This window comes from Ziziphus jujuba, chromosome 10 (assembly GCF_031755915.1).
Source record: "Ziziphus jujuba cultivar Dongzao chromosome 10, ASM3175591v1".
Lineage (NCBI taxonomy): Eukaryota > Viridiplantae > Streptophyta > Magnoliopsida > Rosales > Rhamnaceae > Ziziphus > Ziziphus jujuba.
Genome location: NC_083388.1, coordinates 5,751,403 through 5,772,723, shown reverse-complemented (window position 1 = coordinate 5,772,723; position 21,321 = coordinate 5,751,403). Strand labels below are relative to the sequence as shown.

Genomic DNA, 21,321 nt, shown 5'->3' with positions numbered 1-21,321 from the left:
AACCAATACTTACAAAGATTTTTTTTAATTTATTTTAATTTATTTAAGGCCCACTGAAGTTTCTCACCCCCCAAAGTCCCAACTTTTTCCAAAACGCTTAAGCAGCCGCTTTCTCTCTCTAAAATCAGTAGTATTACTCATCCATGGCGACTATTTCGCCATGCCCATTTTCACTGGTGACCAAGAAACCTTGTTTTACTGTGAATTTCGGACATGGGCTCTCAAAAAGTTTGGATTTTGGCCATTCTTCGTCACCCAAATTGAGGACCTTTGAGCTCAAGAAGAGCCAGCTGCTTGTCTCTGCAACTACCAGTAATAATGCTGTGTCTGTGACTAAGTCTGTGCCTCCTGCTACTCGCTCTGGGTTTGTAATCCTCAACTTTTAACTCATTTTCTCTCTAATTGTGCTTAGTGATCATTTATTTCTTGTGTATATATATATATATATATATATGTATATGTGTGTGTGTGTGTGTGTGTGTGTATCGTGTTAACACTGTCCCTTTATAGATTATTACCTTTTGTCTTGGTTAAATTTGATGTTACTTTTCCAATTGACTTGGTGTACCTTTAATGTGTTGCATTTTTTGTTCCTAGATATTTTTGATTCAGTAGCTTTGCATGGGACTGTTAACATTTTACTTTGTTACTATTCTCCTTTATATATTCATATTTGGGGCAAATAACTGTTTTTACTAATCACTCACATCATTTTTTTCCTCAAACAACTAAAAAATTTGCTTTCGATGCAATTAAAAATGGCGTATGATGGCTCGGTAATCCATTATGGGAAGAGAATCAGACGAAGTCTAATTGAAAACATTCCAACGGAATGGTATGAAAGACTAAGTTGGGACTTTTGGTTATGATTTTATAAAAATGTAGGGAGAGAGCAATTTCTAAGAAGGTATTTCTGGGTGTCTATATATATATATGTATATACACACACACACACATATACATTTCATCCCCTTTAATTCTTTGATGTGATTGTCTGTGACCATACACCTGACACACTAGATAAGGTTTTGGCCATTTACATTTTGGTTAAAGAGAAAGGATGAGAGGATCGGTTTTTATAGGATTTTTTGCTACTCTGTTCTAGAGATTGGCTTTAAGATCTGTAAATTAGAGAGGATTCGTCTCTCTTTCCTGCAGATTCTGCAGTCTGGGTCATGTCTTCATGCAGCAATTTTGTACATTTTCACCACAGTTCAGCCAAAAATTTTATTATAGACAGACCGCTTATCTGCTTCTTCCCTTCCTTTTTTTATGGTGACCACAACTATGTTGACTCTTATTGTTTATCTGATTTCAGGGTGAAACGCCATACAATTTCAGTGTTTGTTGGGGATGAGAGTGGAATAATAAACCGAATTGCAGGGGTTTTTGCTAGGAGGGGTTATAACATTGAATCTCTAGCTGTTGGATTGAACAAGGACAAGGCTCTGTTTACCATAGTTGTGTCTGGAACTGAAAAGGTTTTGCAGCAGGTCGTAGAGCAGCTGAACAAGCTTGTGAATGTCATAAAGGTCATGATTTACCCATCAATATTTGTATTACTTAGAGAATGTACATTTTGTTGTACCTTTCGACTTAGCTGCTTGTTGTTAGTTTAGGTTGTGAGTCCATGCTCACCCTATTAGCCTCTTCAAGTTTTTTAGAAGTGCAACTTAATTTAGCCTTTTTACATTGCTTCTTATGTCATCATCAACATCACCATAATTCCCATAAAAATATTTTTGTTGTATCTGATTAGTTTTTGAGGGAGGGCATGTGTAGCATATTGACCTTTCTAGTTTTTTGTTTTCAAATTTAGTATTTACCTTGCAGGCTACATGTTCTATCATGCTGATTTTAAATGTATGTGAAAGAGGTTCAACGTATAAATTTTATGATGGTTGTACAGTAAACAGAATGAAATGCCATCCGCTTAATCATCTTTTCTTTCTCTATTGATGTTAAAGAAGTTCTAGAAGATATGTACATAACAAGTATGTGCAATCTAGTGCACCATAGATGGGGCTATAAGGTTATTTATTATTTTATTACCAGATTAGAACAAGCTGTTCTGCAGAAGAAGCATGTTGTAGAATACTTTTACAAGTTTTCCCAAAAATTTGTTCATTTTATTTAGCTGAATGATTGCATATTTATTCGTCTCTCATGATTTTGTCTCTTGTGAACAGGACGAATAGGAGAATTTATGAAGCACCGACTTTCTTACTTTAACTGTCTGTTTCTATTGTGTTGCACACTGAATTTTGTCATTTTCAGGCAAAATAAGATATACCTGCTAATCTTCATAACATGTCTGTGCTTGCTATATCAGGTGGAAGATATCTCAAGGGAGCCACAAGTAGAACGTGAATTGATGCTTATCAAACTTAATGCAGATCCTAGTACCCGTGCAGAGGTGATGATACAGATCATCCAGCTAATTTCCTGAGAAGACATCTCCTTTATGAACTACTTCAGTTTGCAAATATAGCTGGTTCTTTTCATGGTTGTTGTTAACTGTTATGCTGTTAGTTTAATATACATAGTTGGGTCTAGCTTTCTTTTTTGGATATGGTAAATTAACTTTTTATCAGGGCCTAATTGTTGTCTTGTTGATCTTTAATTTAACTTAGTTTTTGAAAAAAAAATTTATGTTAATCATGTCATAGTTTTGTGAATAAGATAATAAAATAAACATGATCTTGATGGAGCAGGAGGACATGTTTTAGGACCTTTTGTATGTACTGAACGCATAACCTTAATATGTACTGAATGCATGACCTTAATATTAGTCCCTTCTAGTGATGAGTGATGATACCTCCATAAGCTCGTTTCTTGGGGCCAAATCCTCCCATTCCTCATTTTTGTTTTCGTTTTACCAAAATTATTAGTCTGTATGCACAAGCAAATTCTGTAATTCTTTGTTATCAGTTTTTTTTACTTGTATTCTAAAATATGTTAAATATTGGATAAAGATTCTCTCTGCCAAAAGAATTTATTTTGAAAAAAATTAATTACCATAAAGCTGGGGCCTGTTTGACAGTGTTTTCTAACATCCAAAAACATGTTATTTTCAATTATTTCCGATTATTTTCTCAACTAAAAACAGAGGTTCTGAAAACATCATTTTGATGATTTTTTCAAGCTCATCTGATAGTTGTTTTGAACAAAGTTTCAGAAATATATTTGACTGCACTGTTTTCTGTTAGAATTTTTTTCCCCCTGCTCTTTTAAGTGCCTAAGAGAATGATACTGCATTTTTCCTGTTTATCATATCTTTATCATATTATCTCATCTAGCAGACTAAATCCTGAACAATAACCACCTTTTAATTTGCTATTTTCATTTTCCAATTTTCCTACAGTTGTGTCCCTAATTGTGCTTTTATGCTTTAATTTTCAGATCATGTGGTTGGTGGATATCTTCAGAGCAAAAATTGTGGATATCTCTGAACATTCATTGACAGTTGAGGTGACCATTGTCAAAGATCCCTGTACTTGTTTCTGGTTGCATGAGTCAATTTGGTATCTGTGTCTATTACTCTGACACTTAAGATGCATTTGGTTTGGGAATTTAGAGATAGATATTGGTAACTTATGTTTCATAACTTAGTTCACTTGGGCTGCATTTGTAGGTTGGGATATTTCTTATTCCTTTGGTAAAAGCATGGTCACTATATGAAATCTTTTCATCTTGAATTTGCATATTCTCATTGTTCCTGCCTATCAAGTCTCATAAATGGTTCCTTCTATGTGGATGTCTCAGGTCACTGGAGATCCTGGGAAAATGGTTGCTGTTCAAAGAAACTTACGAAAATTTGGAATCAAAGAACTTTCAAGAACTGGAAAGGTCAGATGCCTAGAATATTTTGTGCTGCACTAGTGTTTATGCAACACATCTATAGGTAAATTGCATAATAGCTAGGTAAGCTTGAACTCAGTTGGACCACAACCAGGTTAACTTTAACTCGGTTGTACCACAACATTACTGAAGGTGATAGCTTTCGCTGGTAAACTGGCCTTTGAGTTCCCCAATTAAATGATATTCCTTTTTTAAAGTTATGTAATTGGATGTGTATAAAATAATCATATATATTATGCACTTGCCAGCAAATAAGCGGTATCCTCAATAGCTCTAGCGAATTTAGCTGAACAACTATATATTATACGTAATAAATGTCCAAAGATGAAGTCACTTTGACGTTATCTGGATTTTCCCCTGTGGAAAAGGACTGTGTGCTGCTAAATTTTAAGATAAAGGACTTTAAATAAAGATGTTATAGCTGGGCTGCTATCCTTGTTACTCGTAGCCCTAATTTCTTGGGGCATTTTTAGATAGAGAAAGGCAAATTTCATGTTCAACTTAAGTGACAATGTGCTTTTCACTCATGGACCTTTTAATGTATTAAAGTTTATAGAAGTTTTGTTTCTTTTCACCACATACCTCTGTATGTAAGTTAAATTATGATGGTGATGACTATCTGCATGAATGTAATTGTGAAGATGAATTAGGACTCCTGTTAGATGTTGGAATACCATGGAAATGTCATGTCTGGTGATGGTTTTAAATGTGATTCCTTTTCCTCTTATAGATTGCTCTGAGACGAGAAAAGATGGGTGAGACAGCTCCTTTTTGGAGATTTTGTGCAACTTCTTATCCGGATCTGGAAAGGACAGTGCCTGATGATGCTCCTTTAGGAAAAATAAATCATTCACCTAATGGTGATGCCATCTCATCCTCTAGGGTAAATAGCTCTTTGTGCAGTACTATAGTTTTTTCCATGCTTGTTTACTACTTGTTTTTGATATATCGTATAACATTAAAATTACTGTAAGATAAGCAAGACCATTTACTTGCATGTAAATAAATGTTCTTCGCTTGTGTGTGTGTAGTCCAGATAAATTTTATTTTACTTTCTACTCCACGTGCGTGTATACCTTGTGTGTGTGTAGTTTTTTGTTTTCTTTCTTTTTTGGAAAAAAAAAAAAATATATATATATATATATATAATTGTGCATTGTTATTGGGAATGACTTATTGAAGCTGATACTATAACATCAAATTGGTGATTATGGAAAGGAAAGCCAAATAATTATTGAAGCAAGGGGGAACCTAGATATTCATAAGTAACCGTAACAGAAGAATAGATTCAGTGCGCAGAAGTGAGCTAGGGGCTTGAATACGAGTTTATTGTTGAAAGGGAGACATAAATAAGTACATAAGAGAATGAAAGTAGCCAAGAACTAGCAAAAGTCAGGGGTAAAAGAGAGAGCAGACTATTTTACATGGTTTGCCAAGATTGCCAACATACGCAGAAGTGATAGGTGAAAAATCCATCATCAAAAAATTCTGAAGTCTTTATATGATACCTGACAACTCACAAGTCCCAACCTCAAAAACCCAAGTTATTTCAAGTCTCTCTCTCTCTCTCTCTCTGTGTGACACACACACACGCAACTATGTGCTCTATAAGCAGTGCTTTATGCAGCATTTAAGACGTTTGGCTTGATAAATTTGTTTTCAGTTTACCTTGTACTATCAAGAATAGTCATTGTTGCTGTGCAAGCAGATTCCAATAATTTGATATGTCTGTAACACTTCGTTACTTGCTTACATTAGGCTGTTATCTGCTAATATTTTGTCGTGTGAATTGTAATTCCTGGTGAGTTTGATACTAACAGTTTTTCATTTTCCATTAAATTATCAAAGGGAGATGTTTATCCCGTGGAGCCGTATGATTTCTCAGTGAGTCAAATTCTTGATGCTCATTGGGGAGTTCTCTATGATGAAGATGTAAGTTTCCTTTTCACTATTTATAAGTCTATATGTTGGAAAAGATAATCTAAATGAGACTGCAAAAAATAATTGTAGAGTTGTTCATGGTGTGCAAATAGAATAATGGGTATTAACTCTTCATAAGTGGTGCCAAGTATAAAATCTTAAACATAAATGTCCCTCTTTAGCAAATGTTTGGCCATCCTGTTTAATATTTCAGTCTAGTGGGCATCAGTCACACACTTTGACAATGCTTGTCAATGACTGCCCTGGAGTTCTCAACATAGTCACTGGGGTAATATCTCGAAGAGGGTATAATATTCAGGTCAGTTGGTTTTAAAACGTGCTGATACCTTCATGTTTGTTTCTCATGAGCTTAACATAATGATTTGTCTTGCTTTGAGCTCATAGAGCCTAGCTGTGGGACCTGCCGAAAAGGAGGGACTTTCTCGCATTACAACTGTTGTTCCTGGTACCGACGACTCAATCGGCAAGTTGGTTCAGCAACTTCACAAATTAATTGAACTTCATGAGGTGAGGAGCTGAAATTAACATGCTTTAATTGAACCAATGAGAATTTACAGCCTTCATTTTAGGTGCATTAAGTGGTCTCTCTAAAGGATTTAACATCCCAGTATTGAGCTTTCATCATTGTTCTCCATGCTGAAGTGAGTAAATGCTGATTAGCTGGAAGGGAGTTTTCAACAATACACAAAGCTAAAATTTTTTTTTTTTTGTTTACCCCATATTAACATGATGGCTAGTTGCGAGGGAAGTTTGGAAATGATAGCAGCTACTACCGTTGAAGTACCCATGCAATTTTTCACCATGTGCGGTTTTAGTATGATTTGAAGTACTAATGTCTTGTGGAGTTGAACTTACTATATGCCAGTTCAAAGATCGATTCTTTTCCTTGTTTTATAGTTCTTCCTATTCTTTTTCTTCTTTTATGATTCTTCCTTTTTTGTCTGTAGTTTATTTGATTTCTTCTCAGCTGGGGAAAAGAAAAAAAAGAAAAGAAAAAAAGTCATTTCGAGTTTTATTTTTACACTGCTGATTTCTTGGATGGTTTAACAAAGTTTAAGAGAAATTCATATTTTCTGAAAGATCTGGGAGAGTATGTGCATCTATTGTTAAGGATATTAATTATGTTTCAGAGCTGATAAGTACATGTTTTTATGGTGAAGCTCATTTTTGCCTCTTGTTCGAGCTCCTAAGAAAGGAAATTAATTAATCATTGCTAACCATCATTCCGTTTGAATGTAAATACTGGACTGCCTCATAACCAGTTTACTCCCCCACATGAATCTAAATGGCTGGCATATATGGTAACTGTTCCTTCAGGTTCGGGATATCAGTCACTTACCGTTTGCAGAGAGAGAACTGATGCTGATAAAGGTTGCTGTGAATCCTGCTGCCAGGAGGGATGTTCTTGATATTGCTAATATTTTCCGTGCGAAAGCTGTTGATGTGTCTGATCACACAATAACCCTTGAGGTTAAATTACTTTCCTGTCTTCAATCAGCACGTTTTTGGAGACTCATATTTAGAGCTGCCATTATACTACCTTATTTTCTGCACATCCACATGCAATGTTATGCTAGTGATGACCTATCACAGCTGGCTTTTATACCAATACATTTTACCATTTTCTTTATTCTTACAGTTTCGCCTTCACTTGCGGTTGTTGAACTCTCATTTTTTCATGTTTTTCCCAGCTCACCGGTGATTTCAACAAGATGGTTGCACTGCAGAAGTTATTAGAGTCTTATGGGATTTGTGAGGTCTGTCTTCAGACTCTTGTTCGATCTACTCACCAAGCATCGCAAATATGCACCTGGTTTTTTTCCTGGAATTACCAGAAGAAAAAATCTTATGTTAAACTCATATATGAGATGTTGTCATAGTTTATAGGTTAGATTGTCAATTATGCAATTAACAAATGCATCAAGAAGCTAGGCTTTCCCTGTCAGTAACAGGTCCTAATAAGCACCCTTTGAATCAATCGCATTTTTCTGATGTGATCCTTATTGCATCATTACAAGTATAATTAAAGTTCAACCAAATCACACCTGCTCAAAAAAGATCCAAGGAATTAAAAGCTATCACCGAGCACATTCTTATGCAACCTGTTGCTTCTCGGAATAAACTTGAAATTGTAGCCACATATAATTCATATAATTAGTTGGTTGAATTGTAGTTAGCTAGCTTATATTAATATTGCTTTTTCTATATATGAGTTGATTTCTATTTCTTGAAGGTTGCAAGGACTGGAAGAGTGGCATTGGTGCGTGAATCGGGTGTCGATTCCACATCTCTTCGTGGTTATCCTCTTCCATTGTGACAATTGGGAATCCACTTTAGCCTCTTCTTGTGGTTTTACCGTCTCTAGTAAGTTTTTCCCATCCCCATCTTTTGATGGTTACTTTTTGATTTTTTGGATTTTCTTTCGGTTTTATATTTTGCTTTCTTTTGTATTGAAAATGAAGAGAAATGAATTGCGTTTTTCCCAATTCTCATTGTTAGGTGTAAAAGTTGAATCAATAGGCATTAAGAAGTTTAATCTTGATTAAGGGAGCCACTTCATGAAGCTTAAATATGTATGTTTGATCCTACACCAAGGATTAAGATGAGTTTTCGAGGCTTGGAACTTCATAGAGGCATTGTTTGTTTCTACTCTCATTTATCTTAGTTTTCATTTTTATTTCTAACTTTTTGCTATTTCTTTTTATAATTGGTCCTATGTTACATTTTAGTCATGAGTTTAATAATATCTTGGTTTTTTTTTTTATTTCCAACTTTCAGCTATTTCTTCTTGTAATTTGTCCCATATTGTATTTTTGGTCATGTTGTTAATAAAGCTGAAGGAATGATTACATTTTTCTTCTATGTAACATAAAGAGCAGCCGTTTTTTCTACTTTTTTTTTTTTCCCAATCAATAACCTACCCAAGTGCTAACGGTTTCAGCATATTCCTCCCCCCACCCCACCCCCCCCCTCCCCCCCCCCCCCCCCCCCCCTCCCCCCTCTCACACTCTATATTTTATTTTTTTCTGATAAATTTATTTTCCCTATCTTAAACAGAACCCAGAATGATTATTTTTATGAAGTGGCATCAAGCAACTTGAACGGAGTTAGATTGATTTGATTATTTACATAATAGGATTTAATTTCATTGATATCTTCTAAAAGTTGATATTATACATTTTATTTTACTAACTTCATAATTCATCGATCAGATTCGTTATGTAGAATACGACAGTTGGAAAGGTGTAATATAAAATATGTATACACTATTTTATTTTTTGCCTTGAAAAAATATATTAAATATCAAGAGAATGAGAAATACGTTTTATTCGAACCTTTTATCAATATTTATAATCGATACCACAGTTATTATTACCGGGCTTTTGTATTTTATTATTATTATTTTTTTTAAGACATTATGCTCGTATGTTATTATTTGTCATCAAGGCATCAACTGGAACAAAGAAATCATTGAGAACACCCCCCCCCCAAAACAGAAAAAAAACGTCGTATATTTAGCCATTAGATACCACCTGAAGAAGTATTTATACGAGTTTTGACTGTGAACTTCATGGCAAATATCTAATGTTCCATGTCAGCATTCCTTGGTTAAATTCACCCAACATTCACTGAAAAATATAGATCACAGCTTACAACTATATACCCATAGCAACCCCAGTACACGTAGAACACTGCCTGAGGAACACATCAAAAAATCCTCACTATCTACAAAAATCATTCATGTACTGGGAGTGCCAAGTACATTGGTTATAAACACCGAAAACTGCACACATCAAGCCCAGTTCGTTTTCATTTTATTATCTCTTTCTCTTGGTACCGGACCCTGAACCTCCTGCGCCTTTTTTCTGCGAGGCACTTGAATTATTTTTTCCTCTACTAGCTGGTGTTTTCTTGCCATTTGAATTTCCTGAACCCTTCAAATCCACTTGGACTTGCACCCCTTCAAAGCATCAACAACACATGAGATATTTTTCCGAGAATATCAGCAACAAAAATGGTTCAGGATAAATGAGTACTTATGAGAGAGCAAACAACAACATAGGGGTGGGTGTCCCCTTCCATGTGAAAAATTATCATTATCATTTACCTTTTGAGTTCAAACTTTGAAGTTCTTGTTGCAACTTCTCACCAACAGCTGAACCTTCTGCCAACATGGATGTTTATTAGATCAAGTTTCTAGACAATGATCAGAAAATGACACGAAACATTGCTTTCAATGCATTCAGGTTTCACAGATAAAGAGCAAAACCAAGCAGACATTTAGACTTTGATAAAGCATCCAACACATTATAAACTTCTGAACCAAATGAATATTACTATCCCTTATCACATGACAATACACCATTCTGTTCCAGACAAGTTTCCAAACCCAAACCCCATGCATGCCATCTGCTTCTTAGAGATAAAGATAGGGTAAAGGAATCAATCTATGCTAATTATAGTGTGTATGCATGGGACTTTCACTTCATTTTATCCTTTAATAGAATATTAAAATTAGCCATTACTTGACAAAAATAGTGCCAAACAATTTTATTACAGATAACAAAAGCACTTACCCAAGTCCTCTTCATTTGAAGAATCATCTTCACTTACTGCCACTTGGTCATCATTGTTTTCGCCTATTTCATCATCATATGGTTCTAGAATTGCTGCAATCCGCTTCTTGGGGGCTTTCTTAATTCCAGGAAGTGTAACAAAATCTGCAGCTCGTACCATCCGGAATTTGTTCCCTTCTTTATATGCTCTGGTCAGTGCTGCTTTAACAGTAGATTGTACACCATCCATAGGATTTGGACGCCCCTGATGTGACAGCAGAGTAATAGTCCATTAATTTCAGAACAGTTGCAATAAGCTGCTGGATTTGATTAGACTAAGGCTACCTTAAACTTGGATATTTCCACAACAGTGTCAAAGTCCTCCTGACTAATGGAGTATGTATTCATGAACTCAACAACTTCCTGGACGGCTTCATCCTGGTAAGTAATTCACAAAAGATGGATGTTCAACTAGCATTGGAATTAATGAACTCCCCTGCCATACAATGCTTTCTAACATATATCATAAAACACAAGAACTTCAAACCTTAGGCAGGACCCGTAGTGGCTCAGTCAATCGTTTCAGGAGAAGTGTAAGGTATTCAACTCGCAGGGTTTCTCTGAACCATTAACACAAGACAATTAGGCAGCTTCAAGGGAGAAAACTTAGGACTTGATATTGAATGAAAGACAGAGAGCTACCTAAAGTTTTTGTTGAATTACAAACAACCCAAAAGCTTCAAGTCATTAGGAAGTGAACCAAATTACATATATCAAGCTAAAACAAGCACACATCCAATAACAGAAAAAAAGGTGGACCAAATGAAACAACAATGAATTCTGAGAGATATAAAAAGAAATACAAAAAAAGCTACTTGACCTTGCACATACTTTCAAGAAACTTCCAAGAACATTAGAGAAACCAAGTACCAATTAGAACAAGGAAAGTCTAAATAAAACTATATGATACAACTACACAAATACCATTTATCTGAAACTCAAAAAGAATCCTAAGAAGTATTGACTCTTAAATTTTGTACAAGTATGAATCTTAAATTTAGTAGAAATGATGAAGGAGATTGTACTATTTTCAAAGGCCCATACTCATGGTTACTAAAGCACCAAGGAAATATAAATTCAGAACGTCAACCAAAAAGCTCCATAAAACTTGTACATATAAAATAACTACATATCATTCTGTTGCAGAAAACTCATATTCCTCAAATAAATTAATTCGGTATACGTTGACAAAGAGCGAATATTCCATAGATACAAGGATGCAACGTTATATTGACCAGGACCTACAATATGTAATGTAACAGAGAATCACCTCTCTGAATTATATTCACGTGAAGCAAGAAGATGGACATGCAAATCCTCCAAAAGCCTCTTATTTTTCCCTAATGATGAGTTCTTTCCCAGCCAGCTACCAAATCTGTTAAAATTTCTTTCTCCCTGCGTACACAAGGCCCATATGTGATGAGCATAAATCTTAATGGGAAAACGTTATATTCAGACATTATATTCAAGGCAGAAAAATAAATAATTACATTAGCCACAACCATTTTGTCCTTCAGTAGAATTTCTTTCCACTTTGTGTTTTTTATTTTTTATTTTTTATTTTTTTAATCAAATTAGGGAAGTGGATTTCACCCTTACAAAAAGAGATGCACAAACTAGTTCACATAGAAATGATTTCAACAGAATCTAGTGCACATGAGATCGTACATGAAATTTTGGGATCTAGAAAAGAATTAACATACTTAGAAAATAAACGCAGAAGGGAAAAAATTACTTCACCTCAGATAACATACAATACATGATGGTTGCCTAGTGGGTATAGTATCACTTAATTAAACTTGTGTATTAAATGTTGGTGGAAATAATGTTTGTGCCGTTTGATTAAATCATCCCCTGTAGAGTGGCCCAAATTCATGTTGCTACCATGTGGGTAGAAGGTAGAACTTTAATCTATTTTGGTCCTTTTTTACGCAGATAATTTAACGCAACTTCAGTAACAACACAATTCGTCAGCAGTGTTGCTATCAGCATCATATGGTAAGTTTAGGAAACACAAAATTGGATGGCGTGGATGGCAATATCTATCTCCTTGTGGTCTATAAGTTGAGAGGAGAGGAATGGTAGAGCATTAGGAGCGAAGCATTCTTTATTATGGCCCAGTTTTTGTAATTAGAAGAACCCTCTACTTTGTTTATTCTCTTTTTTGTTTTCAATTTTTTGTTCAAGAACCAAGTACACATGGTTGTCTAGTTCTGTTTTACATTTCTTTTCTTCTATATAAGTTTAGCACCATGAATGAGGTTAGATGCAGGTAACAATTCCATGTAATTCACTAAGAATATGAAGAGAATAAAGGCCAAGTACAGAAATTATTACAAGCTTACAATTAGTAAAAAATTTAAGTGAAATGAAAATCCATTACCTGCTCAAGTGTCTCTCTTTGCCCATGCAACAGTGCAGCACTGTTTATTCCCCCAAAAAAAAAAAGGAGAAAGAAGAAAACAAGAAAGTAAATATACAATAGAAGCATGAATCATAAGGTCAAGGAGAACTAAAAAAAAATAAAAAGGTATAAATACCACCATCTGATAAAAGGATACATACGGAATAATACAGGATGCCAGAGAACCACTTTGAGAAAGTTGCCATTGCCGATATTTTCGTATCTGTACATTGAAAATGTCCCCATCGCCAATAGACTCAGCAGCTCGGGCAATCAAATTCAAACGTTTCATCCCATTGTCATCTTTACCGATTGAACTTGGCCTATAGTTAATATAATTTTCCTACCACATAATTTGCAAAAAAAAAAAAAATAAGAGTTAGGCATTGGCAAAAATATTTGACACTTAATTTGCATCAGAGCACTAAAGATATGATAATCTAAATATTGAACAAATTGCTTTGCATGAGTGTGTGTGTGTGTGTGAGAGAGAGAGAGAGAGAGAGAGAGTCTAGAGGGTGAAGAAGCATTTATGATTATTCATGTCCTGTATGAGTTTACATGATATACATATAATAGAAGAATGAAATGGACAAAATAAAAAATTCAATTTCTAATTAATGGTACGTACTATGCTCACTGCTCATATATACGAAGTATCAGCTTTGGACCATTAACATGTATATCAGAAAAAAAAGACGAGGGGCAGCTCTAAGGGTACATATTGGAGGTTAACAGCAGTTTCACGTGCCACTAAAAGATGTAAGACGGCTAGTTCTAAAGCCCAACCCTTAATTTTCCATATGCTTGACTACGGGGGAACGTTTTTGGACCATGTGTGTTATAACATTCTTGTGTATATTCATAATTTTAGGTCTGAATGTGTATATTCATAATTTTAGGTCTCTTCTATATTAGCATGTTCCACAAATACAAGGAATAACTAATCGCATCATGGTCTATAATTCTGGAATTCACATTAATGCAGACTCAAAAACTAATTCTAGGGAAAAGCACCTGAATAAGAAGAGGGACTAGATCAGGATCACTCATGCTTAAATCAATCCGCTCATCCATTCTCAACTTCCCTGCATTAAAACCAAATAGCCTGCAACACAAAAGGTGAATCAGCATGTTTAATTAGTGACCTCAAAAGGTATGAATGAAGCTGGACAAATCCACATTCAACTAAAAAAACCAGTAATGGCATAGAGAAATATTTCAGAAAAGAGATTAAAGCATATTATCAAGCATCTTAATGCAAAGACCAAGAGATACAAATTGAAGTTATAGTCATACTTATCAACGGCTGTAAAGGGTGAAATATCTTCATCCTTTCCACTGGTAAGCAGGCGCTGCCTCACATCATCATATTTTATGACTGACATTGAGAGGCTCATATACTGCAACTGGTTTAGTGCCATACGCATATCTCCATTCACTCGTTCTGCTAGTTCCTCCAGCGCAATCTAAGAAAATAGATAGCAAACAGGTAATTGAATTATCCACCAATTATTAATACTTGCACATAAGTTTAAGTTATAAAGCAGATCTGACCATCTATATCAATATTTACAAAATACGCACTTGATATTCTCACTCAAATCCATATAGAAACCAGAAAAGCAATGCAGAACCTACAAATGCAGGACGAGAAATTACCAAGACATTAATTTTCAAAGCAGGCCCTACAATTCAAATGTAAGACCACACAGACAACCAACAACCTTATACTATGTTAAAAGTATCATCAATGCCTTGTAACTAATACTATATAATCTAACAAAGATATTTTCCAGTTAGTTTTGAACTATTATAAATTTCAGTTCTTATAAATGAAGGAAGTTTTCCTATCATATAGGTGAGGGTCCAATCTTTGGTAACTTTAAAAATAAAAAATAAAAAATAAAAAATATGAAATTATCCATTATAACTCAGAATCAATGTGAGAAAGAAAGATGCTAACCTCATTGGCTTGAAGGCCTTCAGCATTTGCAACTTGCATTAACCTCTTTGCCACCTAAAAAGAAGAGAACATATTTTCAACTACTCTTTGCCATCTAAAAAGAACAGAACATATTTTTCAATAACTATTCTGTAGAATAACTATCTTAAATATATGCATGTATTACAGTTCTGAAAAACAAAATACAATTCATCTGGTATTAAAAATCCAAGAACGTGTGAAAATATTAACTCAGAGTACTTCCACATGCACACACATACATGCTCATGCGCAGAAATGCGACAAAGACATGTACTTACGTGCACATGCAAGTAAATGCATCTTCACAAGCATTTCTTTGGTCTCAACTTAGTCGACCATTCAACATAAGAGAAAAAGTCCATTAAAGCAGAAAAAAAAAAAAAAAAAAAGAGGGGACTGAGCCACCAAATTATTCTAAATATTAAGGTTACATATAAGGAAGCGTACAATAGAATTCTTCTGAATACATTAGTTATTTTCTTCATAAATAAATGATACAAGCATCTAAAAGATATTTAATCATGTACGATATCATGATACTACCTATCGTAGAAAACCAAACCTGTTGTTTGGTAGGCTTCCGAAAGCTGAGAAGCAAACAGTAGTTCACAAGACTCTTCAATTTCTGACTGTAGCGGTCATTGCAGATGCAGATGATAGGAATTTTAGATATCTTGATGCTAGAAATAAGATCAGCAATTCCGCCTCTATCTCCAGCAGACATCCCATCAACTTCATCCATAATAAGTACAGATTTTGGATGTTTTGACCTGCAATTTAAATATAATAATTAACAAGAGCATCGAAATCCTACAAATCTACAAGTTACAAAGAACTGAAAAATGTAAGAAATAATAAAAAAATGAAAAACCAACCGATCCATATCAATACTCAGGGCCTCATTGCTGACAAGCTCTTTTATAGAATTTGCATTGCTTCCACCAATTCCTTTTTCGATCTTAGCATCAGCTTTCCCCCGAGTGTCACTAGCATTTACCTAAATAAATAACTTTCAGTATGCATGAGGAAAAATAGCAGGTAGATACTGTTGTAATATGGCAAAATTAAACTGCTTCCACAATTATGTGTTTCCAATAAATTATGCTTCACCTCAATAGCCTGGAAACCAAGCATCTGACAGACCAACTTTGCCGATGTTGTTTTCCCTATTCCAGGAGTTCCACTCAGCAGTACAGCCTTTTTGGCACCAGAGTCATTTGCTTTTTTACCCGTTTTCTTACTTCCAGTATCAAGAAATTGCTTATGCCAGTTTACCAACCAATCATGAAGCTGCTTTACCTGTCCACCATCCAAAAACTTAATGTCAAATTTACACATTTTGGCATGTAAAAGTGACCAAGAAGTTGTGAATTATAATATTTCAGTAAATAAAAGACAAAATTTAACCCTCAAATAACAAAATTTAACCCACAAATACCATAATGAAAAATTATGATCCTAACATACCAATGACTGATTCCCGATAAGGTCATTTGGAACTTTTGGCCTATACTTTTCTGTCCATGTCAATGCAGAATACTGAGTAGATTTACCTCTTTGCTTGGCTGGGGAAGCACCTGAGGTCAAACCTTTTTTGGCTACATTTTTTGTCAAGGAGCTATCACTCAGAATCTCTGGAAGAACCAATATGCCAAAATTATATTAGGAAGTTTCAAAGAATTATCAACTAATTAATTATGCTGCTGAAAAAGCATTGAAAACCAGAACCACTCACAGGCTGCTCCATACAACACACCAATGAACTTATTAAAAGAACATGTTGCCAATATAACTTATACATCAAACAGTTTAAAATAGCATACCACTTAATCACAGAGTTAATCACATGATATCATAAAAATAAATACCAACAATATGATATTTATTATCACTACAAAATCTAGTTGATACCAATAAAGTATTTATCATATTTAGTTCAAAAGAATTGCAAAATTCATCATTAATTGTTTCAGACAAGTAAAAAATTAGAACATTGACATTACCCTGAGATTTTCTCGCCTCAATTAGCAGTCAAAAACCAAAGATGATATTAAATATATAAAAATAAATAAATAAATGAATAACATGCATAGAAATACCATTCTACTTATGAAACCGTTTTACTACTCTATGCTGCAGTAATATTTTCAGTTTTCTGCTGCAATTATGCCTTAAGCATATTGTTACCGGCTCACTGCTTGCTTAGACCACAATTCCTAAACAGATTTCTCTACAAGTGTCCAACTACCTGTGTGCACAATCATTAAAGAATGGTGTACTGAAAATACAATAAGATTCATGCACAAAAAAAGACCTTAATTCTTTTCCTTATCCAAATTACTCCATTATCCCTGAACAAAACCTGAAAATTAAGTGCTAAGATACAGTCGATAACATCTTATCAGGAAATCCAATGATTTGACACACCAAGATGCAAACAAAACATAAAACTTAAGTGAACATGGATGCCACATACTGACACGCAACAAAATCAGATTGTAGAGAGGGATATAGTAAGGCCAACCACAGCAATCATTAAGACATGAGTAAGAAGCTACTTGGTTAACACAAGCATACTCTTTGTTTCTACTTTCTGCGGACTCTTCTTTGTGAGAGATACATCAGCACTATCCATCGATTTCTTTGATTCTAAAGCAGGTGTCTTAGCATGATTTGATGCACGAATCATATCAAACAATCCGTCCTCCGTAAGAAAAGTCGTACTACATAAAGTCATTAAACAAGATATAAATACTAGAAAATAAAAATATGGAAATGCATCTCACATGTGTTGATCCAAGATAACATACCCAAGCTCTTTAGCTTTAGAGGATTTCCTCCCCCCAATATCTTCATCACATAGGAGATAATTCTGCAAATGGACTATGTCAATCACACATATGTAGTTTTACATAAACCCAATCAATTTGAAGAAAGAAGTATGAAGTGACCGTTTTCTTGCTGACAGATCCAGTAACACGGCCACCATGGCGCTTAATCAAGTCTTCCGCTTCTTCCCTTTCCAAACTGTAAACATGGGGACAGTTCAAAATACATCCAGAAGCTAAAATATATCAAATCCAAATTTAAGCTATAAAAATATTGATGGCCAAAATATTAACTACAGCTCAATCAACATTCTTATCCAAAGCATGCATCTGAAATTTAAATTCTATCTTAGAGATACCAAGCATCATAATTTCCAAAAGGGTATGACAAGTGATAAATATATTGAAACAACAACAAATGGATCTAACAGGTACAGAAGATGTAAACAAAAACAGAACTCATCTTAGACCACTCAAACAAACATCCTAAATCTAGCTTTCAGAGACAAACTATTTTACTCATCTCCGTATAAACGAGCTTGAGGAAGCTATATAAATATTATAAGAATTACCTGTCAAGCGTACCACTAATTACAAAAGTCAAACCAGCCAAACAATCTGAAGCACCTTCAGGAACTTCCTGAGGCAAGTAAAACAGAATTTGAAGTATAACATGAAGAACAGAACAATCATTTCACTTAATGAATAAAAAATTTCAATTGTGTTTAACCTTTTGTCCTTTGTTTGGAGGATCTTTCCTTTCCCCAAAATTCATAAACCCACCCCGCCCAGCACCTCTGCCTCTTCCGCCAGCTGGAGCTGCTGCAGAGGCACCTCTTCCACCACGGCCTCTTCCAGTAGACTTAAGAGGAGCTTCCTTGTCTTCTACATCATCTTCATCACTTTCATCAACGTTCAGAGGTTTCTTTACAACTCCCCTGCCTGATCCACCTCTTCCACCACGACCTCTTCCGGTCGACTTAAGAGAAGCTTCCTTATCTTCCACATCGTCTCCGTCACTTTCATCAACAGCCAGACGTTTTTGTACAATTCCCCTGCCTGATCCACTTTTCAATTTCTTTTTGGGAGTAGCATCATCTGAGCTCTTAGAATTAGGCAAGATGAAATCATCGTCACTATCACTTTCAGCTATGCGAATTTTTTTGCCAGGCAAGGGTTTATCTGATTTATCAAGATCCTTTTGATTCTTTCTTTTGGATGGAACCTCCACTGGTTCTTCTTCTTTGGGCTTGTCTTTAGAAAAATACTTGCTGGTTTTCCTTCTGCCTGAATTTTCTTGGCTTGCTTGCACCTGATAACTCCAATACAATTAAAATAAAAAAGATATTAAAAAAAATTAACAGATTTGAAATTCATAAATCTCTCCTAATATAAAATATATATATATATATATATATTTTTTTTTTTCAGTAATTTCCCAGTTCTGGTATTCTTGTATGAGATTAACACAACTATGAACGGACACACAGGTGATTCCAAATATTGTGTGCTATCCACTACTTGAACCAGTGATCCTACTAGAATTTCCACCAAGTTTCAATATTTAGATTATCATCCACCTGATTTATGTCATGTTTGGCTCCTAATAAAAGGATAATAATAACAACAAGTTTTCTATCTCATCAGTTGGGAACCAAGAAATCCAATTTTAGCGAAATTTTTTAGCAGTTCAACCTTCATTAGGACTGAAAATGTAAAAAGGTAATTTCGTTCCGTTCCATTATTTTCTCAGAAGACCAAAAAGATAGCCAGTCCTATTATTTTTAGGAGAATGTATACAATGGCAATAACCATTTGTCGAGATTCGCCATACCAAATTAAAAACACGAAGCAACAACAAAGTTACAAGTTTATTTCAAAACCCAGATACTAAAATCCTACTGAAATGTACAAGCAAATGTAAAAAACCCTTCTTGACCAGTGAAAGATACTAAACCCACAATGAGACTCACCGGCTTTTCAGGCTGAGACTTAGCTTGAGAAGTTTTCTCCGCTACACGTGTCACAGGTGGTTGTGCAGGTTTCGCTGGCTTAGAATCCGTGCTGCCATTGCCTTTGCCTTTGTCATGCGACTTCATAAACCACTTCCGGATATCTGACTGTGACTTTTATACCCCAAAAAAAAAAAAAATGTACAAAAATTTTCAAAGCCAACCTTCGAAGAAAGAAATACTATAAAATAACAACAAACTAATTTCAACCCGAAAAAAAAAAATGCAAGAATTTAAACCTAAACTCACCATTTTGGAATTCAAATTCGAGTAGGAAAAATCCCAAAACTCTATCCGGTCAGTTTTGCATTCAGAAAACACACAATCTGGAAATTCGGGCATGCAGAGCAGAACCATCAGGGTTTTAAAAAAACCAAAAAAAAAAAAAAAAAAAAAAAAAAAAAAAAAAGCAGGTATTTTTAAGCTTGAGTTAAAGAAGAGAGAAGCAATGCGAGTTAGGGTTTTTCTCATACCTTTCTTGATCAGCCTCTCTCTCTCTCTCTCTCTCACTCTCTGTCTCTGTGACGTCTGTGTCTACCTCCGAGTAGCTACAGAAGAGAGAGTACATACAACGATCAGCCTCGCTCCAAGAATTCCAAGAGAAGCCAAACCCAAAAAAACCCGAAAAGTTTTCGGGGACCCGAAATCTCGATACGGCCCGCTGATGGATTTTCATTTGAAAAGCCTGCATAAGCCCAATAAAGTTTCAAAGTCCGCTCTGTAGCTTTTGGGATGGATCCAAATCAAAACCCAGCTATAAGACAAAAAGGGTAAATATGTTGAACATAAATTTCAGATTCAACACGACACCATTTGAATGTTATATTTTTGGACAAATTATTAAATAATTTATAAAAGCTGAAAATAAAGCCAAAAGGTGAATAATAATAAATTTCAGCCAAAAAAAAGGTGAATAATAATAAAGTTGAAATCAATGCTATAAATAAGGATGTGAGACCATTACATGGATCATATTGTGCTTCCCAAATACTATGATATTAAGCTGATTTCGAACAATATTTCCCACAGCTCCAAAAACAACAGGGATATTATTATTAGCATATTAGAATGGCATATTATTAAAAAAGATTCCATTGTAAACAGTAAGAAATTATACAAAAAACATATAACTCCTGCTTGGCATATACCATTCACTGAGTATCATCAATGTCAACTATTACACTTGGGGGAATCCTTCAAGGGCTTACCCTAGGAGGACAGGGATTCATCCAATTAAGTTCACGTATATGAATACTAGCTCAAGGGTTGAATATAATGTTTGATAATCTCTAAGGCATTAAATGGTCAAACACTTTAAAAAAAAAAAAAAAAAAAAATCTACAATTGATATTGGTTCTTGTTCTTAAAGTAAATGTTTGAATTTCTGAGATGAGAAAACAAATTGCTAACTCTTTACTTGTCCAACAGTCAAGGGAATTTCCATATTTCTCAGTAAATAAATTTCTTAGGTTTCGTAGCTCCGGCAGATCAGCAAATCTTGCTGCAGCGTATATCAAAGATGGAACAGCTTCCCTGCATTCTTTGGGGCATTCCATTGAAAATATGAGAATTATTATTATCATTATTATTATTTGATCAAGAGGATTATTATTATTATAGCCTTTGTTTCTGTTTTTGTACTGTACAGTTTGTTGCAGTGTTATATTTCTTC

The 21,321-nt window shown here is 34.8% G+C and overlaps 2 protein-coding genes across 4 annotated transcripts; one reads left to right on the top strand and one right to left on the bottom strand.

Annotated features, from left to right (window-relative positions):
* The first annotated feature begins 55 nt into the window (after window positions 1-55).
* Window positions 56-8,664, top strand: LOC107410657 (acetolactate synthase small subunit 2, chloroplastic). 3 transcript variants are annotated; one of them, XM_016018108.4, is made up of 13 exons: window positions 57-364; window positions 1,319-1,532; window positions 2,333-2,416; window positions 3,403-3,471; window positions 3,766-3,849; window positions 4,592-4,744; window positions 5,710-5,793; window positions 5,996-6,100; window positions 6,187-6,309; window positions 7,120-7,272; window positions 7,494-7,559; window positions 8,036-8,166; window positions 8,302-8,664. In XM_016018108.4, the coding sequence occupies exons 1-12, from the start codon at window positions 144-146 to the stop codon at window positions 8,117-8,119; spliced, it is 1,440 nt and encodes a 479-aa protein (XP_015873594.3). In that variant the 5' UTR covers window positions 57-143; the 3' UTR covers window positions 8,120-8,166; window positions 8,302-8,664. The 3 variants fall into 3 exon arrangements, with proteins under 3 accessions (XP_024926891.3, XP_015873594.3, XP_060668309.1); XM_060812326.1 differs by lacking the exon at window positions 57-364 and adding an exon at window positions 744-835; XM_025071123.3 differs by lacking the exon at window positions 5,996-6,100 and having other exon boundaries at window positions 56-364.
* A 665-nt stretch (window positions 8,665-9,329) lies between these two features.
* On the bottom strand, window positions 9,330-20,269 carry LOC107410679 (replication factor C subunit 1). Its single transcript, XM_048468256.2, has 23 exons — window positions 20,123-20,269; window positions 19,899-19,975; window positions 19,611-19,763; window positions 18,368-18,949; window positions 18,210-18,277; window positions 17,761-17,836; window positions 17,620-17,681; window positions 17,387-17,532; window positions 16,277-16,443; window positions 15,920-16,108; window positions 15,685-15,806; window positions 15,372-15,579; window positions 14,789-14,842; window positions 14,122-14,291; window positions 13,840-13,930; window positions 12,984-13,165; window positions 12,802-12,841; window positions 11,689-11,813; window positions 10,906-10,978; window positions 10,704-10,796; window positions 10,380-10,623; window positions 9,911-9,967; window positions 9,330-9,763 (listed from the first exon to the last, which is right to left on the bottom strand). Exons 2-23 carry the CDS (start codon window positions 19,899-19,901, stop codon window positions 9,621-9,623), a joined length of 3,048 nt encoding a protein of 1,015 aa, XP_048324213.2. The 5' UTR covers window positions 19,902-19,975; window positions 20,123-20,269; the 3' UTR covers window positions 9,330-9,620.
* Window positions 20,270-21,321: the final 1,052 nt, after the last annotated feature.

Excerpts from the sequence above, each read along its gene's own strand:
- LOC107410657 (XM_016018108.4), top strand. The coding sequence starts at position 144 with ATGGCGACTATTTCGCCATGCCCATTTTCACTGGTGACCAAGAAACCT. Across the intron at positions 3,850-4,591 it reads AACTTTCAAGAACTGGAAAG|ATTGCTCTGAGACGAGAAAA; the intron begins GTCAGATGCCTA and ends TTCCTCTTATAG. Across the intron at positions 7,273-7,493 it reads ATCACACAATAACCCTTGAG|CTCACCGGTGATTTCAACAA; the intron begins GTTAAATTACTT and ends TGTTTTTCCCAG.
- LOC107410679 (XM_048468256.2), bottom strand. Across the intron at positions 18,950-19,610 it reads AGTCTCAGCCTGAAAAGCCG|GTGCAAGCAAGCCAAGAAAA; the intron begins GTGAGTCTCATT and ends TGGAGTTATCAG. Across the intron at positions 10,979-11,688 it reads CGTGAATATAATTCAGAGAG|AGAAACCCTGCGAGTTGAAT; the intron begins GTGATTCTCTGT and ends TTAATGGTTCAG.